Below are 13,680 nucleotides of genomic sequence, written 5' to 3' on the forward strand. Positions count from 1 at the left end.
AAAAAAATGCATTTTTCCTATTTGATACCCATGAGTTTAGTTTACTAGGTAAAGGCAAGGGATTCTAAACCCTTTCACTTTTAGGATATACATTTCAGTCATTGCATATTGATTCCCACATGAGTCAATTTTCACAGCTATTCATTTTGTTCAAATATCTAATTTAAGTGCTTCCATCTTAAAACAACTTGCCATCTGTCATTTGTACTATTCTTCTATTTTTCACTACTTATGTCCAAGAAATATATTCTTGTCATAAATATTTCAGTTTTGAGTCCAAAACTCAAAACTGTCTTTCTTCATTTTGAAAGCTGTTTGAACAGAAAAACATTTTTAGTTTTCTCCTTGCTAAAACTGTTGACCTGATGTCTTTATTAACAGTAAAGTCTGTGTCTGCACTTAAAAGCTGTGGGGGTAAAATGTCTGCCTCAATTCTATTTTTGAGATTTGATTTTAAGAAGAAAATAAGGAAGAAGAGAGAAGTTGGGTCAGTCCATTAGCCCTCTCTGACACTTAAATATTTAATTAAATCCATCCTAAATAGTCAATTATTTATTTGTAATTCACTGCTCTATAGCTGTCTTCATTAGTGTGCAAACTTCTTGTGGGCAGGGAACATGTTTTATGAATCTAATGTACTTTTCTAAATATTTAATCTGCAATTTAATAAGTAAACATCTGATTGGGCACTTTACTCGAATGACTGTAAAAATAATCAGCTTTGGATGCAACAGTTTGGTTCCTAAAGGTTACATCTCCAATAATGTTTCGAAAGTGCACCCAAAATTAAATTTGCCTATTTGTGCAAACATGGAAATATGCAGATTTAAAATTTAACAGCAGGTGCTGGACTCAGGAGAAACAACCTCTGGGGAATGGATCTTTCACCTTGCTTCATTCTCTCAGTTTAGACGGTGGCTTGGCAAAGTGGCAGAGAGCTGGTCTAGGAGCCACTTGTTTGAGCTGTGTCGCTAATCTACCTTGTGACAATGGGCAACTCCCTTAACTTCTCTGAACCTCTTTCCTGATCTGCAAAATGAGGATAATAATACTTACCTTTCCGCCATACCTCACGGGGTTGTTATGAAGGCAAAAAGCGCTACGGAAAGCCAAGGTATTTTAATAGTACCCTGCGTTATTTTTCTCTAGACCGGTAGCTCCTTGTGGGCAGGGAACACATCTACCAATTCTGTTATATTGTACTCTCCTAAGTGCTTAGTACAGTGCTCTGCAAACAGTAAGCGCTCAATAAATACAATCAACTCCCTGAATGATAAGCCCTTGTGCGTTCTACTAGGCACTGAAGTATTGAATAAAGTGTGTACTGGGGAGTGATTTTCTTACTACTACTACCAATAATACTATTTATTTGGTGCTTACTATGTGCCAAGCACTGTTTTAAGCACTGGGGTAGATACCAGGTAATCAGGTTGTCCCATGTGAGGCTCACAGTCTTTATCCCATTTTCCAGATGAGATAACTGAGGCCCAGAGAAGTGAAGTGGCTTGCCCAAGGCCACACAGCATACAAGTGGCAGAACCGGGATTAAAACCCATGTCCTCTGACTCCCAAGGCCGTGCTCTTTCCTCTGAGCCACGCTGCTTCTCAACTCTAACTCTTCCATGTCATCAAGGAAGAGGTAGAGAAGAAAAAAGTGACATATACTCATTTTACCCCATCAAGTGTGACTTTCTTTGTGCTCTCTCTTTTTTGGGAGCGGCCAAAAGTAGCAAACTTGGCAGAGTGTAATTTTTCTCCTTTCCCACACTTGGGAGTGGGAAGAGTTAACTCTGAAATGTCAGACAGGTCCAAAGAGAGGGAGAAAGAAGAAAAGCTAGAGATATAGACAACACAGCAAGTTGTTAGTCTTTCTTAAGACTATGAGCTTCATGTAGGCAGGGACTGTGTCTAATCAGATTATCTGTGTCTAGATCAGCATGCATGTGCTTGGCACACAGAAAACAATAAAAACCAACATTATTACCCTCCCCCCATTATTAGAGTGAATAATTTTGGTCTATTGTTATATTTGAGTTGACATTTTCACTCAGTGAATCCTGGAGAATTACCTAACAGTGGCTGTCTTTTTTCCAATAGAACAGAGATTTATAATACTACCATGGTGTGCCACACACCAGGCAGTTGTTCCCAAATGATTTTGAGATAAAGGCATTTCCTAAAAGTCTAAAGTTGCTTTTATATGTAGAATAAATGACTCCAAAGAATAACAATTGACAAGATGTCGAAAAGTCATTCTTAGGATTTTCTGTTAAATATTATAATATGAGTGCCAAAATGTGAGAGGGAAAAGCAAAACAGTTTTCATCACTGATGGATTTTTAGATCGCCTTCCTGCTTCTCTCTAAAATTTAGAGTGACTGTTTTAAAAATATCACCAGGTCTTCCCTCAGTGTCCCTCACAGTTTCCCTACCATAAAGCAAGAACAACATGAATCAATCACAGTGAATAAAACATTGATTTTGGTAGCAGCTGAGACATGAAACTGTTGGCAAAACCTTACCCGCCACATAGTCACCAAATCCAATGGTAGTTAGAGTGATGACCACAAAATAAATTGCATCCAGAGTGCTCCAGCCTTCTATGTGCTTGAATATGACTGCGGGCAGAGCAACAAACAGCACACAGCCAAACAATATGAATATTATTGTTGATATGATGCGAATCTTTGTCTGACTCACATTCCACTTCTAGGAGAGAGAGAAAAGGAGGGAGGGAGAGAGAGGGGAGAAAAAGACTTCCGTTATTTTGGCTAGTTCCCTTTGCACCTTCCCAAATTAAATCACAACCAGCTTGCTTCACAGTGTGATTTTGTAATAAAATCCCAGGACACTGCAGATCAGCATGAGAGGGTGCAATTTACTAAGGGGCCTGGTCAAAAAAAGGCAGTTTTGAAAAAATGTCACTGGCTGGTGTGCTCTAACAATTAGCAATGACACTCTTGCCCCACACTCAGGGGATCGCTAGGTCTTTCTCTCTCCTACTATGGAAGAAGGCATGTAACCGAGGCTGGACCAACCCAAGGTCGTAGCAGGAACACAGCTTCCCCCATCCCTCCGGCCCCTTGCCCTCAGCAGGTGTGCAGTGCTGTAGAAGCCCCTTGCTCAGCTGGGCAGAACTATTCCCAAACTAAAAGACCCATAAATACCAAATGATTTTTCAAGTTAAACAACAAAGCAAACTTTTTCTTAAGAGCAGTATCAGGATCATTCCTAAAAGCCAAAAAGAGATACATTCCACCAACGGCACATCAAAACACAGAACATCAAAATCATAAGACAAGCTGTCATTTTAACTCTTCTGATTATCAGCAGACACCAAACCCTCCTTTACCAACCAGCATACACCAGCCATGGAAGGTTTACAACACTACCAGTGCATTGTTAGGGTTGGGATGATTTAAAGTGCATGTTTCCATCATGCTGAGGAAATGCTTTTTATTAAGAACTCACCTGTATCTACTGTTGTGCTACAGTGGTCTATAATGAACATTCATTTAATTAACACCACCACCTAAATGGAAGGTTTATCTAACTGTAGCTTCACAGATTGCAAAATTAATTTTCTCATAGAAATAAACAAACACAATAGAGGTCCCCACCAGATTATCTCGACTCTATTTATTGCCATTGTTCTTGTCTGTCCATCTCCCTCGATTAGACTGTAAGCCCATCAAATGGCAGGGACTGTCTCTATCTGTTGCCGACTTGTTCATCCCAAGCGCTTAGTACAGCGCTCTGCACATAGTAAGCGCTCAATAAATACTATTGAATGAATGAATGAATTATCTCAACCACAATGAAGAACTTTAAACTTGTGAATTGACAGCAATTGCAGGAAAGTGAAACATTATCAGTTCTAACCTGATACCGCCTTTCAAATGTAGGAAGAAATGGTGGTTTTCCTATTAGACTAACAAGATCATGACCAAGGTCGGCAAGTCATAGGGGGTAGCAAATTCTGCTTGTTGCAATTCCCCAGACTGTCTGCCTCCTTAAACTTCACAGAGCTGCCCTAATCCAAACCAACCAGAGAAGGAGACGTGGGAATGGGAAGAGGAAAGGGGAAGTTGGGAGATGTGGGAGCAGTAGAAGTTTGAGGAATTACTTCTGTAAGCCTACCTCTCCAGGAAATCTCTCTAAACAGCATGACTTAGTGGAAAGAGTACAGGTCGGAGAGTCAGAAAACCTGAGTTCTAATCCTGGTTTTGCCATGTTTCTGCTGTGTGACCTCAGACGTGCTGCTTAATTTTTCTGTGCCTCAATTACCTCATGAGTAAAACGGAAGTTAAATCCTACTCCCTCCTACTTAGACTGTGAGTCTTATAAGGGACAGGGACTATGTCCAACTTGATTAACTTTTATCTACTCTTGTGTTTAGAACAGTGCTTGGCACATAGTAAGTACCATAATAAATAAATAAATAAATTATAAAAGTCTACCTCCTTCAACAGCCCCTGCCCAGATATCCTCTTCCTCCCCCCTCTGTCACCTCTCTTTTGCTCTCACATCTTTCTGAATGAAGCTATAGAATTAAACTTGAGGTTTTTGGGTCCTGAGGAATGTCTATGGAAGAGGGAAGGTTAACTTTCTCCATTTCTGTCCACAGACCTTCATCCTTCTGAATCTGAGTTACATGCCTCAGCGGAGCTCTGCCATCTGACCTCCTTTTCCAAAAATCTTCCTGGCAAATGTGGTCACATCATCTTAGCAAAGACAGTAGAGAAGGAGAAAGTACAGAAAAAAGGGGCAATTAAAATAATCAGGTGTTGGAGAACTTTCTTAGGGGGAAAGTATTCAGCCAGAGAGAAGACACAATTCAAGTTTTCAAAATTTTAAAAGCTTTGGACAGGGCAGTCTTGGATTTTAGTTGACATAATGCCAGTTCACCAGGACCAGGAACACCCACACAAACTCTAACTTGGTGTGTTCAAAACAATCAGAGGAATCAGTTCTTTATAATGCAGATGTTGGTAGAGTATGGATGGACTGTGTTATCAGAGAAAGTTGTGCAGGCAGAAAATAGCAGTAGGGTCAGGGAAAGTTTGGATAAATTTATAGATGAGAGTGCAAATGGGTCACTGGATGGTGGGGGGAACTGAGGGGTGTTAAAGGGAAAATTAAGGATGATAGAAAGCTTAAGAATGATTTCAACTGGCTATAGAGATAAAGGTAAAGTTATGAAAAATACCACAACGGATACTTTCACACTGTTCTTTCCAACATACTCTGTGCCACTGTTATAAACAGAATATCAAGCAGAACCAGTATAACATTTCTTGAATTCTCATGTTTGCATGGGATAACATTCTTTCCTCTTCCCAAAAAGTGCAGACGAGGACATGGTAATCTTCAAGGGCCCTATATCAGTGCACCCCCCAACAAAGACACAGGGGAGGTGAGAATCAGGCCAATTAAGGGGCTACCAGTATATGAATATTTAGTAACAAAACAACAAACTTGAACTTCTATTCAATGCTCTACAAATTAAGTTGGAAAATACATGGTACATAAAAAGCTCAAGGAACTGATTTGAAAATATTTGTCAGGATTCTTTATAATTTTCTACTGGGGTATAGATTTAGTCTTGTAACAAATATTTATGGTAATATATGTAACATACTCACAATAAATGTGTCTTCTACTTTGGCAATTCCTTTTCCAAATATTGTCCCTAGTTGATCTCCAACTCCAGCCAACAGAAAACCAAAAAGGGGAATTCCCAGTAAGGCATAGATGATGCAGAAGATCTTTCCTCCTTGTGTCCGTGGTGAGATGTTTCCAAACCCTAAATCACAAACAACTTCAGCTGTTTATGAGTAACATATAGTATAATACACTTGAAAGACTGGATTCAACACACCACATTATCATACAGCACATCACTGCATTGTTACTGACACTGCATTCTTATTACTGGCATTTTTAATTAGCGTATTTTCCCCAATCATAAAGTGTTCATTTCTTCAGAATAAATTTACCATAGACTCAAGATGACACTACATGTTTTTAGAACTCCTCGGTTTTTATTTTCACTGATGAGGTGGACATTATTTGGGACTTCAGAGTCATACATACCAACTCAGGGGAGATAGCAAAGGCTAACCACACCTTTCTGAGATGGATTTCCAGATCTTTCAACCCAAATTTCTGATAATCCCAGAGAGTTTCCAGTCTGGGTTAAAAAGAGTCACAGTGAGGACTTTCTGACCTGTAATCTCTTTCTAGTAGATTTCATTCTCACTAAAAGTCAAGCCCCCTTTCCGCCCCTGCACTCCTAATGAAAAGTTGACATCTACATTGAGATGCTGCAAGAAGAATGATATAGCTTTAAAATTTAATATTTAACAGTTCCTTAATTAATATAGGAACTTTAGTTCAATGCATAAGCTCTTTCTCTAACATTCCTTTAAATATAAAAAATATTTTCAAAACAGATAGTTGTTGAAAATCCTAGAAAAAAATGTAGTCAATATAAACCAGATATCTGAGTAAACAGGGTCTGGATAGATGAGGTTGAGTTCTACTTGCCATCAGACAATTAACTGTAAGTCATCCAAATTCTTATCCCTCTGAAAAAAGTAGGTTTTTTGCTTGGTTTTTTTCAGATGGATAAGTATTTGGTTGATTTACAATTTATTGTGATGGTAAGGAGAAGCCAACCTCATCTATCCAGGGCCTGTTTATTCAGATATCCGGTTTATACTGACCATTTTGGGTTCAGCATCCAGGAATGTACTGTTGTTTTGTTTGCACCATTTCCAGTCAATTCATTTGTGTTTGGGCTAGGATGTCATCCAAGGTTTCTGGAAATTATGCGCTGCCTGTCTTAAAACTATCTCACATGATATATCATTCTGTGTTTTTCTTGTACTTTAAATGCATTCTCTGGTTGATTCAGCTGATCACATATGTGAATTATGCTCAAACTTAATCGTTCATAAAATCAGAATATTACTGTAAACTCAGTTTTTAACCAGCTCAATGACATTACCTGTTCTGGCTTAATTTCACTTAAATTAAAATTTTCACAGTGTCAAATGCTATATGTGTATGTTATTATTTCAAGCATCTAAAATATACTAATGGAAAATAAAAGCACTCTGAGTTTGAAGGTTGTTCTCATTGAAAGAACACACACACACACATTGAGCAATGTTGAAAACTGATGAGTAGGAGATGGAAAGAGAAACATACATCAAAAGGGTCCTTGAACCTGACAGGTTTAAAGGTTGGAAAATCATTCAATGATATTCAAATTATTTAACAATCATAAGGTCCTTCTCCCTTGCCGATTTAAATTATTAGTCTGCTACTAATCCAACAATAGATCTGGAATGCTGACTAGATAGCTTGGAATTAACATTGTCTTCACAAAATTCATATAGTCTAAGGATTTTCTGCATAAAAGTTCAAAGTTTTGGAAATATAATTTTTTACAAAGCATAGACACTCACCTCATCTGACCAATAGTCTCAATGGGTCAACTCCACAAAAAACAGATGATGACTCCTTTTGACCTTGCAAAGCTAATTCCTATTTCTCAGTTGACTCCAGGATCTACTTATAGGCAAAGGATTCTCTTTATTTTTCCTTTTCTTTCATATTGGGATCACTTTCACTCCTAGAGAAATTATTGGTATATTTTGGGGCCTTAAAGACTAAGCCCAGTTTATATATCTTTTATATGTTTCATAAATCAGTTGGGACCCTAGAAATGGAGATGGTTAGTCTCTATTTATCAGGTAATCATGTATCAACTAGCATATTAGGTGAACCTGGCTACTGGGCCACGTTGTAATGAGTGTTTTCCTGAGAAACAAAATGTCTACGAGCAACTTTAACCAGCCAGTGTGTGAATATTAGCGTATATATGTTCTGGCTTCTCTGATACTTTGAATGTGGACAGCCAAATAAAGAAACTTATATTCTAAATGGCTTAGACATGGATGGTCTGTTTAACCCTGGCTCATACTGAGGGTGAAAATTGGATCCCTGAACCCGGGTCTTGACAACTAGTACCACAAGCCCAATTTGGAATTGTTCCTCCTTTTCAAGTCTTGTACCCCGGGCCGCTGCTCATGCTAATCCTGGAATCCCTCCTCTCCAACCATCACTCCCCAAATCCACCAGACCACTGTCCTCCCAACCTTCAGAGCTCTTCTGAAATTCCATTTTATCCATATAGGAATCAGCCTTCTCATTAATTCCTAACTCTCAACCAACTTGGACCCCAAACCATCCTTAGCACGTGTGTGTGTATGTGTGTGTGTGTGTGTACGCTAAACCGAGAGTTCATTTGTTCGTTTATTTATTCTGATATTTTAACGTGGCTCATTTGCTCAACTCCCTATTTATGGGCAGGGAACATATCTGCTAATTCTGTTGTAGTGCTCTCTCCTAAGGGCTTTGTACAGTGCTCTGCACATAGTAAGTGCTCAATAAATAACACCCCTGATTGATTGATTTATCCTTATTCTTTCTCTTGTTCCCTCTTTTCCTTCTAGATGATAAACTCGCCCCTGGCAGGGAACTTGTCTGCTAATTCTGTTGAAATGTACTCGCCCAAGTGCTAAGTACAGTGCTCCGTATATAGTAAACAGTCAATAAATACCACTGATTGATTGGAATGTGTCTATAAACTCTGTTACACTGTATTCTCCCAAGAGTTTAGACCAGTGTTCTGCACACAGTACGTGCTCAATGAATATGATTAATTGATTTTGTATATAATCCTGTATGTCTACATCCCCTATTAGACTGTAGATTCCTTATGGGCAGGGAACCTGTTTCTTACTTCTCTTATATTTTTCAAAGATCTTGGTAAAGTACTTGGCACTCAGTAGGTGCTCAATAAATACCTCTGATAAATTAACTTGAGTCTGATGGACCATGAAATATGCCCATTTTGACCATCCAGAATCTCATCCAGCCTTCTCCCAATTTGGAGAAATTTAATCAGTTCCAGGAAATTAGAATACCAATTTTATCATGTAATTATTTCCTTCTTTTCACCAATCTCTTTAGAAAAGGAAGCCCCCTAATAGAATAGTCCCATATTTGGATAAATTGGTTTGGCCTGAGGAAATGAATTGAGCTAAATTAACCCATAGGAAAAATGTTGCCTCCTCTTTCAAGCCCACAAAATCAATCCATGGTCGGAAAAACAAATTTTAAGGAAGTGTGAATTTAAATCCTTAAGAAGCAGGGTGGCTTATTGGAAAGAGTGGGGCCTGGGAGTCTTAGGTTCTAATCCCAAGGTTGCCACTTGTCTGCTGTGTGACCTTGGGCAAGGCACTTAAGTTCCTTATACCTCGGTTTCCTCAAGAAGCAGCATGACTTAGTGGAAGGAGCATGGGCTTGGGAGTCAGAGGTCATGGGTAAGCCACTTAACTTCTCTGAGCCTCAGTTACCTCATCTGTAAAATGGGGATTAATAGTATGATTCCCACGTGGGACAACCTGCTTACCTTGTATCTACCCTAGTGCTTAAAACAATGCTTGGCACATAGTAGGAGCTTAACAAATACCATTATTATTATTATCTCCTCATCTGTAAAATGGGGGTTCAAAACCTGTTCTCCCTCCTATTTAGACTCTGAGTCCCAAGTGAGACAGCGAATCAGAATTTACTGGGGAAAGCTTCCTGGAGGAGATATGATTTCAGAAGGGCTCTGAACAGAGTTGGTAGATGTGATCCCTACCCATGAGGAGTTTACAGTCTACAGGACTTCTGTTGATGATCAGCATTCATTTGGCCTTTCTGGTTGCTGCTGCATTAAACCATCAAGTTAAAATAACCAGCACAGTGGCTCTTCCCCCACCCATTCATTCAATCGTATTTATTGAGCACTTACTGTGTGCAGAGCGTTGAACTAAGTGCTTGGAAAGTACAATTCAGCAACAAAGAGTGACAATCCCTGCCCACATCGGGCTTACAGTCCCGAGTAGTGACTGAGCTTATTGCTCATCAACGTGAATCAATTAGAATGATTTTCCCTCCATGCAATAACTTGTACTCATCCCTATGGTCATCTGCCATTTGGGGAATCACTCAGCTCTATGAGGGCAGGTCACATCATATCTTGGAAGGCCGTGGACAACTGCAAGCTTGGAGGTTTCATTGCCTAATCCCTCTCCCAATCAATCATTAAATCAATGGTATTAATTGAGCATTCAATTTGTGGAGAACACTGAATGAAGCACTTGGGAGAATATAATGGAATTATTAGGTATGCTCCTTGCCCTCATGGAGTTTCTAATCTAGTGTGAGGGTCAGATATAATAGGTTACAGGTACGGGAAGAAGCCGAGGGTAAAGATATTCATTCATTCATTCAAACGTATTTATTGAGTGCTTACTGTGTGCAGAGCACTGTACTAAGCGCTTGGAATATAGAATTTGGCAACACATATAGAGACAATCCCTGCCCAACAACGGGCTCACAGTCTAAAAGGGGGAGACAGACAACAAAACAAAACAAGTAGTCAGGCATCAATACCATCAAGATAAATAGAATCATAGATATATACACATCATTAATAAAACACAGTAATAAATAATATATACAAATATACACAAGTGCTGTGGCTGCGGGGGAGGTAGAGCAGAGGGAGTAGGGGGAATGGGGAGGGGAGAAAGATATGGACATAAGTGCTAAAGGGGAGAAAGAATTGGGGTGTGTAGTAAAGTGATTAGGAGGGAGGAGAGGACTCAAGTGCACAGGTGATGCAGTAGAGGGGTGGGATATATGGGGTGGGGAGATGAGGGTAAATGAGAGAGAAAGCCTCCCAGTAAAGTTGTGAGCTTGTTTCTTTAAGGAGGGTGAGGAGAGGAAAGAAGAGAACTCTTTCTCTGCACTTGTGAGGGACACCAGGAGACTATCAACCACAGCATCTTTCTGAAAAGGTTCACTGGTTTGTTGTTCTATCTTTGACTTGCTCTGTTAGGATTTCCCAAGAGTCTAATCAAAGTAAATTAAAGAGCCCGTACATAAGAAGAAACATTTTTTAGAGAACATTTAAGGATTGTTTTTTGAAAACAGTCTATGAAAGAACAAGTTCTTTTGGAATTTAAAATACTATTTTGAGTTATAAATGACTATTGTTTCTGGATAATTTTTTAAATAACATGTTAAGGTCATAACTGAGTAGTCTGTTTATGAAAACTATTTTATTTTTAAAAACACATATAATTTCTGCTGGTTTGAGTTTGTTTGCTTTCCACAGTACTAGCATGATTAGGATTTTTGTCCTGCTTTTACACAATCAAAAAACCCTCAGTCAAAGGAACAGATGACCCATCCTGATATCACTGAGATGAAAATGAAAATTACCCATTAAAACACCAGTTTTGTGACCTCCAGACCAGATGGCCCCGTTAAAAAAAGAAAAAAAATCAGATTATATTTTTATTAGTAACCCACAAAACACAAAGATGGTTGAAGTTCAGAACTGAAATGATAAAATGTATTTATTATTCAGTGATTACAGTATGCTGCCACTGCCCTGAAAATAGAATTTGAAAATACAAAATACATTTACCCATCTTCAGTCCCACAGAGTGTCTGAAACTGCACAAAACCCATAAAGAACAAATTAACAAGGCCCCAGGAGATGAGAAACAAATGACCAAGCATTCAGCAACATCGATCTTGGATCTTAGACATCCAAGGGCCAGAGATACCCAAAGGGGTGAGGTGTATACTTGAGGGTAAGACAACAAGAAGTTATTCAACAAGATAGATTAATCTTGGGAACTGACAAAAAGCCATCAAGGATGAGCCTACTTTCTCACTGCACTCTGTGCCCCAGAATGAGATGGTGCAAGCAGTTTTCTGCAAACCACTACTCAGTTATTCATATTTATTGAGCACTTACTATGTGCAGAGCACTGTACTAAGCACTTGGGAGAGTCTAACAGATACATTCCCTGCCCATAATGATCTTACATTCTAGAGGGGAAGACAGATATTAATATAAATAAATAAATTACAGATACGTACATGTATGTTGAGGGGCTGGGAGGGGGGATGAAACAAAGGGTACATGTCAGGGTGAAGCAGAAGGGAGTCGAAAAGGAAAAAAGGGTTTCGTTAGAGAAGTCCTCTTGGAGGAGATGAGCCTTGCATAAGGCTTTGAAGGGGAACAGAGTCATTAACTGTTGGATATGAGGAGGGAGGGAGCTCCAGACCAGAGGCAGGATGGGGATGTGCGGTTGGCATTGAAATAGAGGTTCAGTGAGAAGGTTAGCATTAGAGGAGCGAAACACACAGGCTGTGTTGTTGTAGGAGAGTCGTCCGGTGAGGTAGAAAGGGGCAAGGTGAGTGAGTGCCTTCAAATCAGTGGTGCACTAGCATTACAATCAATTCCTCTGTGAAGGTTCTCAGCCCTGGACTCTTAGGACTGAAGTTTGTCCAACAGGCTCCAACCACATTACCCAAATCACATAACGGAAACATTGCTTCTAGTAGAATTGTCTGAGAACTCAGCCGAGGCTGGACTTAATATGTTCCATGCTCCAGGAGTGAACATAAAAACAATGAACGCCTTAGACAATAATAATTGTGGTATTTGTTAAGCGCTTACTATGTGCCAAGCACTGGGGAAGATACAATACAATTAGGTTGGATGCAGTCTCTTGTCCCACTGGGGCTCACAGTCTAAGTAGGTGGGAGGATGAGTATTTCATCCCCATTTACAGATGAGGAAATAGGCTCAGAGAAATTAAATGACTTGCCCAAAGTCACACAATAGCTGAGTCAGGTTTAGAACCTAGGTCCTCTTACACCCAGACCCATGCCCTTTCCATTAGACCATATTGCTTCCCATTAAGGGTTCTCTCTTTAATCAAAAGGTGAACTCAGAGAATTATGGCCTCTAAATTCAGCCACAGGTGGCACCAATATACTCTGTAACTAAAGGAACTAACTAAAGACACAGAGAACCACAATGAAGTTGAAATGTTGATCAAAGCAGTAGAACGAGACACGATCCACACACAGGATATCAAAAACATGAAAAATGTGTCTTTTTTCCCTCTCCTCTGTTTCTTTCTTCTTTTTCCTCTCCCTTTCTTCTCTCTAAGCATAGTAACAATATGGATTGACCTCATTTCTATAGGGGAAGTTCAACAACACTAAGAATTCATTTACTGTAACCAACCAAATTTTAATTCCCCAAGGTTTCCCAATGATAACACACACCTAAAAATCCTTGCTGTGGCAGCATTAACTCAGCTCCCTCTCCAAACCTGTTCCACTAATCCTAGGAACCTATTCAAATAATAACAATGCTTTGAATTTCTGTAGTGTTCTCTTGGAATTTTTGGATGTATTTTTGCATCTTGTTTACCCCTGTGAAAAGGAGAATGCAGGTGTTACACAAAGAGAAACTGAGGAACAAAGGGGTCACATATCTCTCTGAGATTCTTTAGAAAGTAGGAGGGAGATATTTTCTCCTTTCCGCTCCTTCAGGAGGATTTCCACCCATCCCTAGGGCCTCCTACTAGGTAAATGTAAAGGTACTAGGTATTTATTTGCATCATTAGCACTTAATTATATCTCTACTCAATTGTTTGTTCCAACTTTTAATTCTGATTCATTTTGATATTTCACCTTGATCCTTGTTTTTCCAACAGCACTCAATATTTATATTTTGTAGGT

The 13,680-nt window shown here is 39.3% G+C and overlaps 1 protein-coding gene across 2 annotated transcripts in view; it reads right to left on the bottom strand.

Annotated features, from left to right (window-relative positions):
• KCNK2 (potassium two pore domain channel subfamily K member 2) overlaps positions 1-13,680 on the bottom strand; it is a 136,586-nt gene that overhangs the window by 25,953 nt on the left and 96,953 nt on the right. For both annotated transcript variants that reach the window (XM_029046958.2, XM_029046957.2), the window contains exons 4-5: positions 5,646-5,806; positions 2,523-2,709 (exon numbers count right to left, since the gene is read on the bottom strand). In XM_029046958.2, coding sequence (XP_028902791.1) covers positions 2,523-2,709; positions 5,646-5,806 — 348 coding nt within the window. The remainder of the gene's footprint in view (positions 1-2,522; positions 2,710-5,645; positions 5,807-13,680) is intronic.

Source organism: Ornithorhynchus anatinus, chromosome 19 (genome assembly GCF_004115215.2).
Source record: "Ornithorhynchus anatinus isolate Pmale09 chromosome 19, mOrnAna1.pri.v4, whole genome shotgun sequence".
Lineage (NCBI taxonomy): Eukaryota > Metazoa > Chordata > Mammalia > Monotremata > Ornithorhynchidae > Ornithorhynchus > Ornithorhynchus anatinus.